The sequence below is a fragment of the Zootoca vivipara genome, chromosome 7 (genome assembly GCF_963506605.1).
Source record: "Zootoca vivipara chromosome 7, rZooViv1.1, whole genome shotgun sequence".
Lineage (NCBI taxonomy): Eukaryota > Metazoa > Chordata > Lepidosauria > Squamata > Lacertidae > Zootoca > Zootoca vivipara.
Window position 1 is genome coordinate 2693657 of NC_083282.1, and position 21806 is coordinate 2715462.

The window sequence follows — 21806 nt, forward strand, 5'->3', positions numbered from 1 at the left end:
AATCTGCTCTAAGAATAAAGCACTGGGGCCAGAAATGCAAGAAATTGCTAATAAAAGGAGCAGGAAATGAAGTTTCTTGTCTAGTCAAGGAAATCTACTATGCCAGTTCAGGCACAAAGTTCCAATTAGCTATGAATGCAAGCAGGTGGCAAAAGAACCCTTGCCTGCAGGTGTTCCCTTAAGCTAAAAGGATAAAAGGCAGGTGATGCTAACTTTAAAGGCTCCTCTCTCCCCACCATCACCCTGTCTGTAAGCAGAGAAGGTTCTGCAAGATTCTACTTGGGTTGCACCCCTCAAACTTCAAACAAGCCAGGAACGCTGCTGCGCTGGACCACACTTCCACCGAGCACAGTGAATAGAACTTCTGAGAAAACATGCATGGAAGTGGGCTGAAAATGTTGCGAAAGTTGCACTCTCTTTTGACACTGCCTCTCTGCTCTCACCGTACTGAATATTAAGCTCATAGCAGTTTGTGGAAAGCCTTTTCTTCAATGTACTGGTGCTCCTGAAAAGCTTTTAAGGGAAGAGTCTTTGAAACACATTAAATGTGCCTGAGGATGGAACTCATGCAAGCTCCTGTGTTCTTAGATATGCCATTGCGGGGGGCGGGGAAGACACCAAGCCACCGTTGGATACAGCAAGAATGTCCATTTGGAATGAGTATGTGTTATGGGACAAAAGGAAGGGAGTGACAGAATAGGCTGCAGCTGCGTCACCACAGCTGCAAAGACAAGATTCCCACATGCCCTTGATCTAATCCAGTGTTTCTCAAACTTGGGTCTGCAGCTGTTGTTGGAATACAACTACCATCATCCCTAGCTAGCAAAACCACTGATCATGGGTGATGGGAGTTGTCGTCCAACCCAAGAAACAATAGTAGTAATAATTGGAGGCTAGCAGCTACAGTTAGAACTGGATATGGAACAACTGACTGGTTCAAAATTGGGAAAGGAGTATGACAAGGCTGTATATTGTCTCCCTGCTTATTTAACTTATATGCAGAATTTATCATGGGAAAGGCTGGACTGGATTAATCCCAAGCCAGAATTAAGATTGCTGGAAGAAATATCAACAACCTCAGATATGCAGATGACACAACCTTGATGGCAGAAAGTGAGGAGGAATTAAAGAACCTTTTAATGAGGGTGAAAGAGGAGAGCGCAAAATATGGTCTCAAGCTCAACATCAAAAAAAACTAAGATCATGGCCACTGGTCCCATCACCTCCTGGCAAATAGAAGGGGAAGAAATGGAGGCAGCGAGAGATTTTACTTTCTTGGGCTCCTTGATCACTGCAGATGGTGACAGCAGTCATGAAATTAAAAGACGCTTGCTTCTTGGGAGAAAAGCAATGACAAACCTAGACAGCATCTTAAAAAGCAGAGACATCACCTTGCCAACAAAGGTCCGTATAGTTAAAGCTATGGTTTTCCCAGGACTGTGGTGTATGGGACTGAGAGCTGGACCATAGAGGTGGCTGATCGCCAAAGAATTGATGCTTTTGAATTATGGTGCTGGAGGAGACTCTTGAGAGTCCCATGGACTGCAAGAAGATCAAACCTATCCATTCTTAAGGAAATCAGCCCTCAGTGCTCACTGGAAGGACAGATCCTGAAGCTGAGGCTCCAATACTTTGGCCACCATATGAGAAGAGAAGACTCCCTGGAAAAGACCCTGATGCTGGGAAAGATTGAGGGCACTAGGAGAAGGGGACGACAGAGGACGAGATGGTTGGACAGTGTTCTCGAAGCTACGAACATGAGTTTGACCAAGCTGTGGGAGGCAGTGGAAGACAGGAGTTCCTAGTGTGCTCTGGTCCATGGGGTCATGATGAGTCAGACACAACTAAACTACTAAACAGTTGCCTGTGGGTAGACCAGTTGCCTAAGATTTGGAAGGCAAGATGCAGCTCAGCCCTGGACCCACCAGCAAACTTCATTGCCATCTCTCACACTCAACTCTGCTCCTCCTTTGTAAAAACAGAGGAGAATGCAACTCACCCTTTTATCGGTGTGAAGATGAATGCAAAGAAAGCACAGTGTTGATATCTGCCTTGAGCCTTAGGTACACAACGCATGTGCCTTATATGATAAAAGAGAGGGGCCAGCTGCTGATATTGTGCAATCGTTCCATTACTGCCCAGGCCTGGCAATGACTAATGCTACCATTTACACCAGTAATCTCTTCCAATGGACAAAACAAGCTAAGGCGTGCCCAGATGCTTCTCTTAACCAGGGGAGAGGCTGCTGTTTCAGTGCTTCCTTAAAAATACTATTTTTTATTATTTATACCCTGCCCATCTGGCTGGGTTTCCCCAGCCGCTCTGGGTGGCTTACAGCATATATATCAAACTTAGTAAAATATCAAACATTTCTACAGTATGGTGACACTTTGGACTGTACCAGCTGCTGTACACCTGCAGCAGGAGGTTTTTTAAAAAACAATGGAGAACAAAACCCAACCAGCAGTCTATACAATTAACTCAATATAAGTTCAATAAATAAATAAAATAAAACTTGGGGAGCTGGGAATGGGAGAGAGAATGTCACTACAACAAATTAAAATCATAGCAAGTTGCTGGAGCATGGACACCCCCTTAGCTCCAACAGATTCGGTTTAAAGCGTACCTCAAATAAAACAATGTCCACAGGACTTTAGACCAGGGATCCCCAAACCTACTGCACTTCAGGCAGTGCCAATCACGCGGTGGGTGGAGGGCGGGGGAGCACGCGCCCATACACGTGCACACACGCTATTTCCGGCACACATCCAGGTCACAGGAGCACCGGAAATAGCTTGTGCGCATGCGCGTGGACCTCCTCCGACCCGTAAGTGCGCCAGAAATGACGCTTACGCATATGCGCAAGCTATTTCAAGTGCTCCTGGGACCCGGAAGTGGGCAGCTGCGCTGCGCTGGTAAGAGCGGGCGGCATCAGCGGGTGGCAGGCCGGATAAATGAGCCCTTCAGGCCGTATCCGGCCCCCGGGCCGTAGTCTGGGGACCCCTGCTTTAGACAGTACAAATGAAGCATGTCCCTTATTTGTTAGAAATCCAACAGTTTGACTTGGGGGGGGGGGGAGAGAGACAATGGAGTTAAGTTATTAAGCAAGGCAGGGAGAGGCAATGTGTCTGGCTACAGGAAATAATGTCAGCGATGAAAGTTCAGAAGCAAGTAACACCTAACAGACTTGCCCTCTGGTCAGGAGGGAGGATTCTCACAGAGGCCAAATGTGGTAAAGGCACTCTGCACATGTTCAATGGGATACCCTCTTTTCTTGACTATGAGTGTGCATGTTCCGTTCCTTGAACCCCAGCACGGAAAACATGCCCTCTTGAGCCCTGCCCCAGGAATACTCTCATCTCCCCAATGGGAGAGGCACAAGCAAAAGGAGGTACCGGGTATTTCCCCCTCTCTGTGCAAGTCTTTGTCAAGGCCTCGCCCGGAAACTTATTTTCACGCTATACAATGTGCTGAGAGCATCCACAAAGCAACTTCTCCCTCTGTGCTGAATAATCGCTCTGGGAATCTGGACTTGACAGTAACACTCCCAGACAAGGACATACTTTGCACTGCAAAAGATGGGATTGTAGTCCTTATCAATGACAACACATGTATGTGTGTGTGTGTTTAAACAAATCTGCAGGAGGCAGAACTATCAACCACAATCAGCCTTAATAAGGAAACAAAAACTATTTTGGAGACAGTACCGCTAAACCAGTTTCCCACACTTGGGTGTCCAGCTGCTTTTGGACTACAATTCCCTTCATCCCTAACCACTGGTCTTGCTAGCTAGGGATGATGGGAGTTGTAGTCCAAAAACAGCTGAAGACTCTAACTCGGAAAACAAACCGCAGACTGCAGCCATCGCCTGCACAATCTGGCAGCAACCTTCGAAAAGCATTAAGTTAATCACTACTACAATTGAAGCGCTACCCGCATGCATGGCGCTGGAAACTTTCAGCGCGCACAGCACAAGATCGCTGCCCCGAGGACCTCACAACTTAAGAGCGCGTCCAGCGGGCGAAGAGGCGCAGGCGGCCGGCTCCACAAAACCCGGGCTCTGCGAGGCGGCGGAGAGCCTCCCCCCGAGGTCATCCAGCCCACCCCGCTGCCCAGCCCCTCACTCACCGAGGTGCAAGGTGAGGTTGACCGTGTTGGGGTACTGGACGCCGGCCAGCATGGTGCGGCTCTGCCACCAGGTGGTGTCGGCCTGGTTGTTGTAGTCGGTGAGGAAGGCGGCGCCGTGGCTCAGGTGAGGCTGATGCGCGTCGCACAGGTGGCACGACTTGGTGACCCCGGTGACGCCCGTCTGCACGCAGTACTCCTCGGAGGGGCTGCCGCACGTGTCGGTGGCCACCACGGTGGCGTTGAAGGCGGCGTTGACGAACTCGGGCATGCAGCGCTGCGCCCGCCCGCTCGCCTCGTCCGCGCACTCGTCCATGGCGCCGTCGCAAAGCCCCGCCAGCACCACCAGCAGCCCCAGCCCCAGCCGCAACTCCATCCCGCTCGCTCCCTCGCTCGCTCGCCCCACGAACTGGCTCTCCCGCGCCCCTGCCTGCCTCTCTCCCTGCCTCGCCGAGCGGCTCACCCGCGGGAAACCCACGGCCCTCGCGACCTCGTCGCCTTTGCAGCCGCGCAGGGGAAGCGGACGGACGCAAGAGGAGGAGCCCGGCCCCGGGAGTCGCAGGCAGCAACTTTACATGCAGCAGCAGCAGCACACACCCGACGCCCTCTCTCCACCCTCTTTGCTGGGGGGGGGGGCGCCCGCGTTGCACGCCGGGATGCGGAGCCCTCCGGAGGAGACGGGGGAGGGGGTTTCGCTGGGGTCCGGCAGCTTCTGCCTCCTCCTCCACCTCCTCCTCTTGCTGCTGCTGCTGCTGCTGCTTGGAATGCTTTGCATAGGGAAAGATTCCCGCAGGGGAACTTTCTGCAGGAAAAAGGAGGAGGAGGAGGAGGAGGCTGCAAATCCTGAACTTCCTGCATCACTGGCAGGATTTGAAAGCACACAAAAAAACACCCCACAAACTTTTCGCAGTTCACACAAAAAAAACTTTTCCAGAGCGGATTTTTAACCCGCTTCTTTCCCTCCTCCGCCCCCCCCCGATTTTTGCTCGGAAATAAACGGGCCGCGTTCAAAGGGACTTTCTCCCGAGCGTAGGGACGGGGTTTGCAGCCATACTTGGAAGCAGATTTCGTTTTCTTGGCTCCCCGGGCGAAATAAATAGACGCGCACAGGCTGGCAAGCGTGCCGTGCCGTGAGAGTTTCTGTCTGTCGGGTTAGAAAGGGCACAGCGATTCCTTGAAAGCCATTAAATTCATCTTTCCTTCTCGCGACAAACGTGAGAAACGGCTCAGGGCTACCCATGTCAAAGGCTGCTTGATTGTTGCTGCGTGAAAGCTCTGCTCTTCCTTAGGTCTCTGGGCATATGTAGAGTGCCTTTTTCTCCTGACCATGTAAACACAGTACAGTCCTAAACATGTTTATTCAGAGCATTTATTGATTTCAACTGAATAATTTTCCATTAAATGAGTTCATGGAGAGCTGAGTAACTGCGGGATGAGGCTTGGCCTGTAAGGTGATAATGCGTAGCAGGAGTAGACTGTAGTTCAGAAATGGGCAATCAAAATGAAGTAAGAGGATATGTCACAAATGTTTGGGGCTTTTTACATTGGGGGGGGGGAGAGGACTGAATAGGAGGGCTCATGCTATTTTAATTATTTATTCCATTGATATACCTCCCTTTATCCAAAGATCCCAGGGCAGTGGACAACATTAAGAACAGAATTTATAAACATGTAGGTGCATAAAGTTATGCCTGGTGTTGAGAAAGTAGACGGGGAGACAGGTCTGGAGACCAAGGCTTGTGTGCAATGGCTGAAGGGGCTGGGTATGTTAAGCCTGGAAAAGAGGAGACAGAGAGGGGATAGGATAGCCATCTTCAAATATCTCACGGGCTGTCACATGGAGGATGGAGCAAGCTTGTTTTCTCCCGCTCCAGTGGGTAGGACCCAAACCAATGGCTTCAAGTTACAAGAAAGGAGATTCCGACTAAAAATCGGGAATAATTTTCTGATGGTAAGAGCCATTTGACAGTGGAACAGACTCTCACGAGAGGTGGGTGGTGGGCTCTCCTTCCTTGGAGGCTTTAAGCAGAGGTTGAGATTCCTGCATTGCAGGGGGTTGGACTAGATCAGTGTTTCTCAACCAGTGTGCCTCCAGATGTTTTGGGACTACAACTCCCATCATCCCTAGCTAGCAAGACCAATGGTCAGGAATGATGGGAGTTGTAGTCCCAAAACATCTGGAGGCACACTGGTTGAGAAACACTGGACTAGATCAGTGTTTCTCAACCTTTTTTGGGCCACGGCACACTTGTTCCGTGAAAAAAATCACGCGGCACACCACCATTAAAAAAGTTTAAAAAATTAACTCTGTGCCGCCCTATATTGACTATAATTATGACTGTAAGAAACACTTGCCAATTGCCGTGTTGGTTGCAATCTCCTGTAATAAGGCTTCACAAGCCGTCCGGCGGGTCAGTGGTGTGTATTGGCGGCCGCCAGGCTCGTTTGCACTGAGCTTTGGGAAAGAGGAGAAATATTGCTTTCCGGCGGAACAACGCTGCTTATTGGCGGCCGCCAGGCACGTGACAATGCAAATCGCCCTTCTCGTCGCCGCACGTCGCGGCACACCAGCCAGCGTCTCGCGGCACACTAGTGTGCCGCGGAACAGCAGTTGAGAAACGCTGGACCCATGGGATCCCTTCCCCCTCTGCAATTCTGTGATTCTACTGGAACCTGAGGTCACCCCATGAAACGAAGGTGGGACAGACAAAATGAAGTTCTTCACACAGGGCGGAATTAAACTACAGAATTTGCTGCCATAAGATGCAATTATAGCCACCAGTGTGGACAGCTTTAAAAGGGGATTAGGCTATGAATAAACTACCAGGCATAAGGGTTTACATTTTACTTCCAGTATCAGAGGCACTGTGTGCTTGGATACCAGTCACTGGGGATTACAAGTGGGGATAGTGCTGTAGGATCATGCCCTGCTTGGGGCTTCCATGGGCATCTTGCTTGGCTGCTGGCGAAACAGAATGCTGGGCTAGATATGCCTCTAGATGTGCAACACAGGCCTTCATAGGTTTTTATTCAGTGGTGAGTGAAAGGTGCATGCTCACCAATCCTCTTCTCGAGTGCTCTTTATATCCCAAGCTGCACCCAATAGTGAAACAGATCCAGTGGCTGAGTGCTTGCACATACTAGGTTTGGTGCGGACCATGTCAGAATCCAGCACTCTGGACGTTGTGCCACCAAAGGAAAATGCTTGTAAATGGAAGCAGGTGGAGGGGAGAAGCAAGCCTCACTGGCTTGCATGAGACAGACTCCAGCATACAAAAGGTTGTGGCCAGAAATATACTGTACAGCTAGGGGTTTTAAACATGTTAGCCCATTGATAAATCCACCTGAGATAAATCATTAAATTGAATCACTTAGGAAATAATACCCACTTGACTAATCACATGTGAACAGGTTTCTACCCCCTCCTGTTTCCATATTGATTATTATATGCTAATAACTACTGATTAGTACTTTTTGTTGTATTTTTATTCTGGGAGATGTGTCGTATGTGTTTTGTATTTCTAATCCATGCTACATGTGTACTACATAAAATACATTCTTTGATTTGCTAGAGATTCTTGAGCAGTTTGATGATTCTCGGACTAAATTCAACCTGCATTGAAGATAGTCAAATGGCCCTGTTTCCAGCCACCTGCTCCCACTTATATTAGGCCTAGTTCTGGACCAGAGTATTTTCTGCTGGACCAGAATAAATATGTTTCTGTGTTGGCTCCCTGTATTGTTTGCTTTTTACCTCAGCCACTTTCAATAGAATACTACTCACTGTTTAAGAAAGAGTCTAACTATGTGTGTACGGTTTCAAGAAGCTTCTATTAAGGGGCTTAAATGTGATTTTAAATAAGTTTTATACTCAATAAAAGTCAAAAACAACAATCCAGAAGGATTAAGCTACTTTCAAATCCATCTGAGCTATTTCCTGCAATTAACTTCTCAGTACTTTAGGAGTAGACTTGTAAGATACGAAATATTGAGGCATCTGAAAATAAAAACATTGCTTCTGGTAAATGAGCCATCATAGCTGCTAGAGGGCCATGTTCTGAGCTTTTTAGACTCATCTACCCATGCCTTTCTGAAACCAAAGGGGTGCATTGGTTGCCAGATGTGAAATATATTGGCATTATTTTCAGCTCTCCCAGTCCCACCCCACTAGGAAGGGAACTGTACTTCACATATTGATTTCAACTGCGAGTGCCTGAAAGAGCACTATTTCATACAGCACTATTAGTTGTCTGCGATTGTTGCTGTCATATTATAATGGAGGAGCCGAATGATGTATACTAATTTATCTAGGCAGCCAATTTTCAAAAGGACAGTCTCAAAGTGAACCACTCACAGTGGGATCAGGTGTTAAACAGGGTTGTGTTATTGCCATGATCCTACACTTTGTCAACAGGAAACTCCCCACTGGAGGAAAAATCATATATTGAACAGATGGAAAGCTCTTCAATCTGAGCAGGCTGAAAGCAAAAAGTAAGGTTACCGTAACTTCCGTCATGGAGCTTCAGTATGCTGATGACAATGTAGTGTGTGCACGCTCAGAGGATGACCTCCAAACCATCCTAAATATCTTTGCAGAAGCTTACGAAAAGCTTGGCCTATCACTCAACATCCAAAAAACCAAAGTGCTGCACCAACAAATACAAAATAACCAGGGGCGTACCCAGGATCAAAACTAGGGGGGGGGCAAGCCATGGTCGTTCAGGGGCGGGGCCAAGGCACGGGAGGGGAGGGGCCACAAAGTGGGAATGTGGGCGGGGCTACAGGGCCAGCGGGCCTGACGATTCCACGGCGGCGGCTGCAGCCACTAAATGAACCCCCTAAACTCTCTCACACGAAATTCCCCTGCTCTGAAGCAGGGCCGTCTCTAGGCTCGGGTCCGGTGGCGCAGGGCGCCAGGCCACCAGGGGCGCCGCTGCGCCCGCTGAGAGGTGCAGCGGAGGCCGCCCCAGGCGCACCTCTCAGCTGTTCAGTGGCTTCAGGCTGCTTTCCGGAGACACACGGGCCTGGGGCTGCCTCCGCCGCGCGCAGGGGCGTCGCAACAGGGGACGGGCAGCACCCCCTTGCCCAGGGCCAGCCCTACGGCCAGGCTGGGTTGCGCAGGGCTCCGGCCCTCCAGGCAGCAGCCGCGCAGTGAGCTGCGCCCGCCGTGCCGGGAAACGGGGCGGGGTGGGGGCATAAGAGGGATCCGTCACACCACGGTGTCAGGGCGCCAGGTATGCTTAAGATGGCCCTGCTCTGAAAACACCACTCCCATCCATTTATGGCTAGCCAACCCCCTGAAAAACCCCTTTGGGCCCCGCTTTCCTTCCTCCAGGTCCCCCTGAAGCCTTGCCAGTTCCCACCCTATATATCTGGGATGGGGAAGGAGCTCAGAGGTCTGCTAGTCCTGGGGGGCCACCCCCCTGTGTCCTGGGAGGATACTGGGGACCCCTCCAAGCTGAGACCCTCAAAGAAGAATAAGAAGCTGCCACCGCTGCCTCCCCATCACAAGGGAGCAAAAGATGGGAAAGGTGGGGTGGCGCAGCGCAGGCGAGCGAGCCCCCCCCCAGCTGCGACCCTACAGCGGCGACAGTGGCTCCCCCGCCCTCAATGCCCCTCTCTCAGCAGGGGCAGCAAGGGAGAGCGGCTGGGGGGGGGGGCGCATTGCAAAGCAGGAAACAGCAGCCAATGCCCAGAGAGGGCAATGCACGCAGGGGGAGCGGAGAGCTGTGCCGCCCCCCCAAGACACCTCCTTTCCTATTGCCGGGGGTGGGGGGCGGCGAGGAAGGGTCACTGCCGCTGGGCTACTCCTGCTGCCGGCAATCCAGCGCAAACGCCCCCACGCAGCTTCCTTGCAGCAGCCACGACCACCGCCTTCAGGCGCCGCCCCCCACTCCGCCTTTGTGGGCTTCTGCCCGCCGAGGCTGCACTGGCTCCTGTCGGTGCACTTCCTCTCCCGGCCCAGGAGGAGTCTCAGTAGCAACTCCTAACTCAGGGGGGGAAGGGGGTGCAGAGGGGGGAAGGGGGCGGTTCCCAGCCCGCGGCGCCGGCAATTGCAGTGCAGCCTACCAGGAGGCAGAGCGCAGCAGCGGCTGCAACCAATGCAGGGAGCCGCGTCTCCTTCGCTTGCCAGTCCAGCAGAACTCTTAGGCAGGAAAGGTTGCCGCCCGGCAGGGCTTTCCATTGGGAGGCGCGAAGGCTTTAGTGGGCGGGAATTGGTGCAAATGTAGGCAGGGCGGGCTGAGAGGAGGAGCCGCCACCAAGGAGCCGCAGCACCAGCAGCGTTTCCTCCCCCAATCCCCTCCCATGTCAACAAGCGGGGCGCCTGCGCAGGGTATTTGCTTCCCTAGTTGGGCCCGTGGTTTGGAATTTAAGGGGGGCAGCTGCACCCCCCTGCCCCATGCTGGGTACACCCATGAAAATAACCCCTCTGCAGCGCCACAAATCCAACTCAGTGGTGTAACATTGGAAAATGCTGATCACTTCTCCTACCTAGGCAGTTACCTGTCCACAAGGGCCAACATTGATGCCGAAATCCAGCATCGCCTGAGCTCTGCGGGTGCTGCTTTCTCCCAATTGAAGTGCAGAGTGTTTAGGACCAGGACATTTGCAGGGAAAACAAAATGTTTGTTTATAAAGCTATTGTACTACCAACCTTACTATATGCTTGTGAAACATGGACCACTTATAAACTCCATCTCCAACTCCTCGAAAGATTCCATCAATGGTGTCTCCGAAAATTTTTACACATCACTTGGGAATATAGTACAGGCAAACTAATGTCAGTGTACTGGAAGAAGCAAAGATCACCAGTGTTGAAGCAATGATTCTTCAACATCAACTTCGTTGGACTGGTCATGTTGTGCGGATGCCTGATTATCGTCTTCCAAAGCTTAAAAATGGAACTTCCGAACTTTAAAAATGGAAAGCATAATGCTGGTGGTCAACAAAAGAGGTTTAAAGACTGTCTCAAGGCAAATCTTTAAAAATGTAGTATAAACACTAACAACTGGGAAACACTGGCCTGCGAGCGCTCCAGTTGGAGAACAGCCTTTACCAAAGGTGTTGTGGGCTTTGAAGAAATTGATCTCAGGACGCAAAGGAGAAACGTGCTAAAAGGAAGGCACGCTTGACAAATCCACACCGTGATCAACTCCCACCCAGAAACAAAGGTCCCCACTGTGGAAGGACGTGTGGATCCAGAATTGGCCTCCACAGTCACTTACGGACCCATTGTTAAAACCGTGTTTATGGAAGACACTCTTACTCGGCTATGAGTGATCACCAAAGAGAAGATTATTTATATTAATTGCAACATACTAGTCTCACTTATAGAACATCATCATATATTGGAAAACAAAATGGATGCCTGCCACCAGATACTACATATCTTAATTTCTGCTTGTAGGGGAGAGACAGAAGAAAGGAAAGGGGGTGGAATAGAGGGAAAGGTCCAAGAGAACAAGGAATGATAATGAAGAAATACAACAAGAATGCAATCCTATACATGCCAACCCAAGTCCCACTGAGTTGAACGGGGCCTGCTCTCGTGTAGACAGTTGCCGTTTTGGAGACTTAATTTCAGCTAGGTTGAGGAATAAGGGAAATTTCACATGCTACTCAGGAAAAAAAGTCAAAGTTTGCGGCATCCGAGTGTACATTTGACAGGGAACCTCAGGCAGTTTTGGTTCTCTGACTAGAAGACTGGCTTGATACAAGTGCTTCCAAACACCCGTTTGTTGCATCCACACTTCACTATTTTACACATACCCTTTTCCTGTAATCTCTGATCTGTTCAACTTCCTGGGCATGAACTGGTCTGAATCATGTCATTCTCAGTGCTGTCATGGATCAGTTCTGCCAGACATGGCTAGGGACCAGCTGTGATTTATCGTCCCTAAGAATGAGACTGTTATCACCATGGGATCTCCCCAGGCCTTTTTGAGATTCAGGAATGCAAACAAAGATAGGGCTTGCTCTTGTGCAAGGCCTGGTTGCCTTTTAAAGAGGACAGGGGGGGGGGTCGGAAAGGCAAGCAAATTTCTATACATGTCTTTGTTCAACCAAGAATTGCCGAGGTACAAATTGATGTGGGAACTAAAGGCAATTTGCCAGCTCCTTCCAACTCTGTCACAGGATGCAAAACTTCCAGCCGGCACTAAATTAATTCATAGGTGCAATGACAGATCACTGCTAAATATATGGCATAGGTTTGCATGCCTATTTTAATTTATTACTTAATTTTATTATTAAATTTTAGAAGATTACAGGTGCAGGTGGTTGCAAAATACTATAGAGATTTTAGCTAATGGTTGGTGGTTACTGGCAGCTCTACATCTTCTGAGGGAACTATGATTGCTGCAGGTATATATTTGTTACACCAGTGTTTCCTTAAGCAAACATATAAACTATAAAAAGGAGCATTTCCATGCCATGAGCACCCATATGCATGCACCTGGGAGTTACAATTAGAGGTTCCAGGCATTTAAGGACATAGATCAGTCATTCACACTTTGGTCCAAAACCATCAAGACATGACAACAGCACAGGTCAGATAGTTGGCAATAGGTGAGGGAAACACATTGCCCCCTTAGAGCTCAGTTAAGTTGTTTCCCCCCCCCAGCTGTGTTTCACAGCTCTTTCCCCTTTAGCTGTTCAGATCAGCAAGGCTTCCTTAGTGTAAGATTCATTTTGTCATGGTTTGGTCGGCGGGTGGTTGAAGCCCTGGCTGAGGACGTCAGGACCAGAGGCAAGATGATGGTGTAGAAGCAGGAGCAGGTGCAGGGCTGAGGGTCCAGCAGCAGGCAGTCGCAGGGTCAAGGACCAAGGCAGAGGCGAAGGTCTGGGAGTCAAGGTGCAAGGCGTTGGCAAGGCAAAGGTCCAAGGGTCGAGGAGCAAGGTGTCAGCAAGGCGAAGGATCAAGGCGTCGGCAAGGCAGAGGTCCAAGGGTCGAGGATCAAGGCGTCGGCAAGGCAAGGGTCCAAGGAGCAAGAGGCCCGAGGCAACCAGGCAGGGATAGCGTTGCTGTGGCAAAGAGCTGAAGGGAAATGCTGAGCTTTTATCCCTCCCAGCTCCTGCCACCAGGTGCAGTGAGGTATCAAGTGGCCTCACCTGAGTGGACACTCCTTGCTTCTCCAGCACAAGCTGAGGCAGGCGCCAGTCCTGCTAAGCACTACAGGCCCCAGAGCCTGACTCCTGCCCATACTCCTGACACATTTCTGTTTTGTGTACACCACCAGGAGGTGTTGATGGGATGGGAGTGTCTTTACCTTATGCAAAGGTGTTCACAGTGTGGAACAGCTAATCATTGTGAAGCTTGTTTGAGGGACAATGCACCAAACAGTAGTATTTTATCACAAAGTACAGGATACATATGTATTTTGGATACATACGTGGTGTGAACAAGGATTAAAAAGCCAGCACTGGAAATGCAGTGTGTGTACAGTAAACAGAAGTGCGAACAGAGCCTAAATCTAGTCACTCACCCCAGCCTTCCCTTTCAAACAGCTAATAGGCATTGCCAGATTTTTGTCTTCTTCTCTTGAGCTACACACAAGCCTAATATAGCTGGATCAGTGCGAGACATTAACACACCCTGCGTGTTCCCTGTCTATGCATGGAAGCAGACTTTCACGCATGTGCACCCCCTTATGTGGGTTAACATGTCCAGAGTGGCTGGGGCAACCCAGTCAGGTGGCATATTAATAATAAAATTATTGTTAGGATTATGATTATGATTATTACCATCATCATCATTTTGTGTTTGCTGAAACGTGGAGCAAACTGGCTACCATGAGCAGGGAGAATATGCTCTCATATCCTGTAAGAATGAAGCCTATCAAGACAAAGGGTTGTATCCAATGCCAGTCCTACTCAGAGTAGACCCATTGCAATTAATGACCCTAAGGTTGCCATAGTCATTAACTAGGTGCATAAGCAGCTTTCAACTTGTGACAAAATGAGAGGTTACAGTGCTTTCAAAACTCTTTTCCATATACTGATTTAAGGAATATCAGGAAAGTACAGGTTGATTATGCATCACATATACTTGAAACCAGCTGCCTTAGTTTCTTACTGACTGTTAAGAAAAGGGTCCCATATTTACCATAGCCCACCATGATTATTTTTTATTGCACCACAGAATGAATCACAAACTTCTCAGACTGCTCTGGCCACTTCTATTGCCCGTGTGTACCAAGGCATATGCAAAATCCACTTTTTAAAGGGAATATGGCACAATAGGGTGAGCTAATATCTATGGCTCTTTGCTTCTGGCTACTATCATACATATTACCCAGTGCAACATGGGCAATATTTCTGCGTGCAGACTGGACAATGTACACATAAATATAGGCAAAGCAGCAACCATTCCATCATTACACTACAGCAGAGGAAGAGATGGGGCTGCAGGACCTTTCCATTGAGTCTGTGGAGACACCAGCTGCAATCCTCCCTCAAGTGTCATCGGGAAGGAGCCTTTCTCCATCAGGCAATAGCAGAGAAAACGAGGAGGCTAGACTCTCCAATGGCTCAGCAGAGATACCACCGGTTTGGTTCATTCTCTCCTTGAATCTGTTTCCATTGTAGCTGCTCATTACAGAACTCCGCATCTAAGAACACTTCTATTTTTTCCTCCTTCCCAATTCCCTTTTCCTTCTGTGTCATGTTTTTTAGAGTGTAAACGCCTTTTATTACTCTATTTGTAAGCCACTCTAGAAGCCTAAGGAAAACATTCTTTTAATAAATAACAATAGAAGTAAAAACTGGGAAACGGTGACAATAAACCAATAAGCCTATTCATTCAGATAAAAAATGGAAGAATCACAGATCTGCATTGTTCAGTGTTTAAAGTTTAGCAAATCTGTGAAGCCTTTGAATATGCCAGTTATTTTAAATATTATCCCACTCTTGCCAAATACAGTATATTACCTAGGGATCTTGCTTTGGAGGAAGTTTGGAGAGCATCTTGTCTCAAAAGATGATTTCTGTGCTGTAGCAACCCCTTTAGGTGGAAGGTAACCCAGCACAGGAGTGAATTTCCCTTCTACCTTTTTTTTAAAAACAAGACATGTCCTTTCAGCTCACTAATATTTCTAGCCTAAAATATCTTTGATACCGCATTAGCTGCTGCTTCCTGAGAGAGTATGAACTGGTGGTCCTGTTCCAAGGGATTTTCGTGTAATAACAATGCAAAAAGCTTTAATCCTTCCAGAAAGGCACTGACAACATCCCTACCACTGAGACATTCCTCACATTCTTCTGAATACATCAAGGCAGCTGAGATTCTGACTTTAAAGTACTGATTGCACCATTTACCCAGACTGAATTTAAAGATTATGGACTTTCATTTGAACTCATATATAGAATCATAGAATCCCAGAAACATAGAGTTGGAAGAGACCGCAAGGGCCATCCAGTCCAACCCCCTGCCAAGCAGGAAACACCATCAAAGCATTCCTGACAGATGGCTTAAAGACCTCCAAAGAAGGAGACTCCACCACACTCCTTGGCAGCAAATTCCACTGCCGAACAGCTCTTACTGTCAGGAAGTTCTTCCTAATGTTTAGGTGGAATCTTCTTTCTTGTAGTTTGAATCCATTGATCCGTGTCCGCTTCTCTGGAGCAGCAGAAAACAATCTTTCTCCCTCCTCTATATGACAGCCTTTCATATATTTGAACATGGCTATCATATCACCCCTTAACCTTCTCTTCTCCAGGCTAAACATACCCAGCTCCCTAAGCCATTCCTCATAAGTCATCGTTTCCAGGCCTTTGACCATTTTGGTTGCCCTCTTCTGGACACGTTCCAGCTTGTCTATCCTTCTTGAACTGTGGTGCCCAGAACTGGACACAGTACTCCAGGTGAGGTCTGACCAGAGCGGAATACAGTGGTACTATTACTTCTCTTGATCTAGATGCTATACGCCTATTGATGCAGCCCAGAATTGCATTGGCTTTTTTAGCTGCTGCATCATACTGTTGACTCGTGTCAAGTTTGTGGTCTACCAAGACTCCTAGATCCTTTTCACATGTACTGCTCTCAAGCCAGGTGTCTCCCATCCCGTATTTGTGCCTTTCATTTTTTTTGCCCAAGTGTAGTACTTTACACTTGGGCAAAAAAACTAACTCCTTGTTAAAATTCAACTTGTTTGCTTTGGCCCAGTTGTCCAATCTGTCAAGGTCATTTTGAAGTGTGATCCTGTCCTCTGGGGTATTAGCCACCCCTCCCAATTTGGTGTCATCTGCAAACTCACGCAGGATGCCCTCAAGCCCCTCATCCAAGTCATTGATAAAGATGTTGAATAAGACTGGGCCCAAGACAGAACCCTGTGGCACCCCACTAGTCACTTCTCTCCAGGATGAAGAGGAGCCATTGATGAGCACCCTTTGGGTTCAGTAAGTCAGCCAGTTACAAATCCACTGAATGGTAGCATTTTCTAGCCCACATTTTACCAGCTTCTTTACAATACTATCATGGGGCACCTTGTCAAAGGCCTTGTTGAAATCAAGATAGGCTACATCCACAGCGTTCCCTTCATCTACCAGGCTTGTAATTCTTTCAAATATGAGATCAGATTAGTCTGACATGACTTATTTTTCAGAAACCCATGCTGATTTTTAGTGATCACAGCGTTTCTTTCTAGGTGCCCACAGACCATTTGCTTAATGATCTGCTCTAGAATCTTTCCTGGTATTGATGTCAGGCTGACTGGGTGGTAATTGTTTGGGTCCTCTCTTTTTCCATTTTTGAAAATAGGGACAACATTTGCCCTCCTCCAGTCTGCTGGAACTTCGCCTGTTCTCCAGGAATTTTCAAAATTATTGCCAGTGGTTCTGAAATATATCTGAAATATATCTTTGGCGATCACTCGTAGCCAAATAAGATTGTCTTCCACAAACACGGTCTTAACACTAGGTAGCCGTGTCGGTCTTGCGTAGTCAAAACAAAATAAAAATTCCTTCCAGTAGCACCTTAGAGACCAACTAAGTTTGTAACTGGTATGAGCTTTTGTGTGCATGCACACGAAAGCTCATACCAATGACCACAGCGGAGGCATAGGTTTCCTGGCAGGAGTTGATCACGGTGAGGGTTTGCCAAGCGTGCCTTCCTCTTGCACACTTTTCCCTTTCATCCTGAATTTGAGCGTCTTCAAAGTCCATGACACCTTTGGTAAAGGCTGTTCTCCAATTGGAGCACTCACAGGCCAGTGTTTCCCAGTTGTCAGTGTTTATGCTACATTTTTTTAGATTTGCCTTGAGAGAGTCTTTAAACCTCTTTTGTTGCCACCAGCATTACACTTTCCATTTTTAATAGAGTAGTTGCTCTGGAAGACAATAATCAGGCATCCGAACAACATGACCAGTCCAACAAAGATGATGTTGAATAATCATTGCTTCGATATTGGTGATATTTGCTTCTCCCAGTACACTGACATTAGTTTGCCTGTACTGTATTCCCAAGTGATATGCAAAAATTTTCAGAGACACCATTGATGGAATCTTTTGAGGAGTTGGAGATAGCGTTTATAAGTGGTCCATGTTTCACAAGCATACAGTAAGGTTGGTAGTGCAATAGCTTTGTAAACAAGCATTTTGGTTTCCCTGCAAATGTCCTGCAAATGTCCCAATCCTCAAACACTCTGCACTTCAATTGGGAGAAAGCCGCAGCCGCAGAGCTCAGGTAATGCTGGATTTCGGCATCAATGTCGACCCTTGTAGAAAGATAACTGCCCAGGTAGGAGAAGTGATCAACACTTTCCAATGTTATATTGTTGAGTTAGATTTGTGGCGCTGCGGAGGGGTTGTTTTGTGATTGTTGGTGCAGCACCTGGGTTTTTTTGGATATTGAGCAATTGGCCAAGGTTTCATTACATTGTCAATGTAATGTAATGTAATGTAATGTAATGTAATGTAATGGAGCGCCCACTGCTAAAGGGAGGGAAGGCCGCAGCCCCGCCGCTCCTCTCACATACCGGTATGTTCTAGCGCCCGTTTATTTAACGGGCTGAATGACACTAGTGGCAGTATATAAGAAATAACTTCAAGCATCTGTGAATTCAATAACTTGATATTAATCTGTATGTGCAAGTAGGTTTTGCTTCATGTTGGAACATAGCGGCTCCTAGTCATTTTTGTGTATGTTCCAAAAATACATATCCTCTTTTAATAACTTGAAAACGCTTTGAAGATGTATGAGCATGAAATGTTGTTATAGGTAAGAGAGCCACTTTGTTATTTTTACATGTGACAAGATTATGAAGGAAGGAAATGTTATTTTTAAACCCTGGAGGGGGCACTGCTAGCAACAATGGAAACAACCATACAATTGTATTAAAAATAGAGAGTTTCCATTTTAACATATCAAGATCAGCCTGCCTGCTTTTCAAGTGCCAGCAAAAAAATAGTTTTTAAAAGTAGGGAACAGATACTGTGCTGAACTCTTCTTGTATACAATGAAATATTAAATTAAAAAAATCACACATGGTGATTTTCTGTTCTCAGACCTTGTCACATTTAAAATTGAATGCACCAATCCCAAAATACAGGCATTGGGGGTTGGACTAGTTGACCCTTGGGATCCCTTCCACCTCTACAATTCTATGGTTCTAGAATGCATCGGTCCTTTGGGGGATGAGCTACTTGTTCAGACAGGATATGGAAAAGTCTGGTGTGGGTCCCTTCATCCTATCAGTCAATATTATGGGCACTCTGGGCATGCTCAGTTCTCAATGGGCTGTTCGGTTGGGGTTCTGTACAGATTTTCCTCTCGATATCTTTTGTACTTCTGCAAACCTTGGGGTTCCCCTGGACCTGACTGCTCTGTGTGTGTGTGTGTGGCTGTAAAAGCACCAGCACTATCTTCTAAAGAATGGAAACATAATATAAGTTTGACTTTGATATCTTTTATATGCTCTGTGTAAATCTTTGTAATATGTACAACCATAGCAATTGCAGTTGTGTTTGGGTATACATACTGCGAAGTCGCAACGGACTGATGCTACAGCTTTAACAAGGCATTCTGCCCATAATTCATTGCTGAAACCCTAGAAACACAAATCCCTTCTTCTTTTAACAGTTGTTAATATGTTACAGCTTACAGTGCAGAATATTTGGTTTCAGAAGAAGTGATTTCATTTAGCAGGTTTTATTCTCAGCAGATGCAGCTACAGAAGGGATCAAATGAGCAGTTTGACCTTGAGCTCACTTTTCCAAAACTTGCCACAGACATAAATGGATATCAATTTCTGCGGATGCAACTTTGACCGAAATAGAAGGTGTGTTTGCATGAATAATTTGCAACTCTCTTCTGCCCTTGCAAATATTTTTTACCCACTCAAACAAGAACTGAAGCCATTATCCTGGGGAGCAAGCACTCATGTTGGAGAGATGGATGTCTTGCAGCCAGAATACGCGGCTATAGGAATCCCTGGAGCCATTGCTGAGTTAGCTGGACTTGTGTGTCTCTGTACTGCTATCCAGGGATTAGCAGAAGGGCTAATCCAACATCTGGGCTGATCTCTCTTAACACCCTGAGCCTAAGCACATTATGTGAAAAGAAGTATCCTTCATTTCAGTTGAGTTTATTTCCACGTAAGTGGCTTAGGATCACAGTGCCAAAGTTGGCACAAGGCTTCTGGCTCACAGAGAGGCAACAAGTAAAAGGTGGGTAGGGAAAGGGAGCTGCCCCAAAGGGTTTCTGCTTCACTAACTAGCACCAAGACTTAAGTTGTCCTTCAAGGAAGAAGATTCATTCCACTCCACTTAAATAAATCTGCAAGAACTACTAGACTGTACAGTATGTTGTCTTCACTCCACACAAACCGTCCCTTGGACATTTCCAGGTTATTTATTTATGCTGTCATAAAGCAGTTGATAAGAATATCAGATTGTTGGACTGATGGTTGCTTAGACTGTACTTATTTAACCCATGTGTTCTTTGGATTGCCAGGTGCCGCTGAGGCTATAAAATGAACCAGTGCTGAAGTTGTCCAGCTGTCATAACTCCCTTTGTGGCAGAAAAGGGAGGACCTGAGGGGCAGCGACAGATGTGCTTTCAAGTCCTGTCTCCAGTCCATCGTGTGTCCCTGCTGTTGCTGCTACTACTATTTGTTTTCAAACCATTTTCTGGAATGCCTACAGGTTCCTCAAAAGCTTATCAACTGTTCCTCTATGAGAAGATTGATAGTGACAAACTTCCCTAAAAAGCAGCTTGACTTGATATTTCTACTGCTTGTTTTTAATGGGTTTTGATGGCCCTCTGTTTTACAGATGGGTTGATTCTATTGACCTGTTTATATCTGCTCTTTATCATATTTATATGTGATGAGTTTTTATATATGTTTTATAATATGATGGGTTTTTATTTATATGTCCATTTTGTTAGTTGTTTTCATTGTTGTTGGCTGGCTTGGGCAGGATATGATGGAAAGGAAAGATGCCAATTTATTTGCTACTATTCACAATACTCTAAATTGCCAGTAGATGCAGACTAGACAGAAGAGCAGGTATGGCTAGCTGTTCTGGCTTTAAGGGCCACATTGCCTCGTGACAAAACTTTGGGGGGCTGCATGCTGAACTGGGCAGCCCCCCCTCCCACAGAGACATATTTATACACATGTACACACAGATGTATACATTCAGGCACATGGATCTAATGCAGACCAGCATAGGGTGAGGAGTGTGATCATGGCACTGGAATGCGAAGAGAATAAAGTATTTATTCCCAAAATGCTAATTGGGTTAGCAAGGCCACCCACTTCCTCTCACATTACTCTCACAATACTCCACCATTTTATTTTATTTTATTTGTAAAAGTTCTGTTGATTATGAGTTTCCTCCTTCCTCCGCAAAGTCAGCTCTGGAGCATTCATCCTGCCCTCTTTTTAAGAACTGTAAACACCAGCAAGACTAGTCTCTGGGATTAGGTCTACTGTTATTCTAGAATAAAATCTGGTGGGTTTTTTTTATCACCTGGAAAGGCCCACAGAGTCCAATCTGATTAAACTTTATTTTGGATTCAATTCTACTGAACTGCAGAACAATAGTAGCTGTTTGTTCTTGCTTTATAGGGAATAGATCCAGCTGGCTTTCTAGCAACATCTGAGTTTTCAATTATAAGGGCTGGAATGAGTAAGAAGGGGCAGAAACATGATTGACGGCTCCCATGAGGTGCATTACTGCAATACACAGCTAATACTTTTCTCCCACTGAGTCTAAATACACAGAGTGTCTCAAGGATTCCCTCTAGATGAAAATATGAGCTGGCGGGTGTTTGCCTGTTTTGTTGTCCTGTTTCTCAGAACATTGTGACCCAACTACAAATGTATTTAGATTCAATAACATCAATAAGAATGTGTCCAACTGTGAAATTTCTAGTCAAACAGGAAAATGCAATCAGATTGCTTTGGGCAGTGTTTATACAAACATAAGAACAGCAGTCCCATGTCCCATATTGTGCGCCATTTCAATATTATATGCAAACTACCAAAATTTTAGTAGTTCTGCTATGAAAATAAGACACTGTACCATATTTGCTAGAAATATTATCAAGGACTAGCTGCTATGTAAGAATGTAAGGCTTGAATTATTGTGAAAATCCCAAGTTCAAATCTACACTCAAGTAGGAAGGTTCTGCTCCATAGACTTCTGGTTGGCTCGGTGAGAACAGGATGCTGGACTAG

General features: G+C 46.8%; 1 protein-coding gene across 1 annotated transcript in view; it reads right to left on the reverse strand.

The window, feature by feature from the left end:
* LAMC1 (laminin subunit gamma 1) overlaps window positions 1-4737 on the reverse strand; it is a 122502-nt gene extending 117765 nt beyond the window's left edge. Inside the window, exon 1 of the mRNA XM_035123885.2 lies at window positions 4129-4737. Within this exon, the coding sequence (XP_034979776.1) occupies window positions 4129-4501 (373 nt within the window). The 5' untranslated portion in view covers window positions 4502-4737. The remainder of the gene's footprint in view (window positions 1-4128) is intronic.
* Between the last annotated feature and the right edge of the window lie 17069 nt (window positions 4738-21806).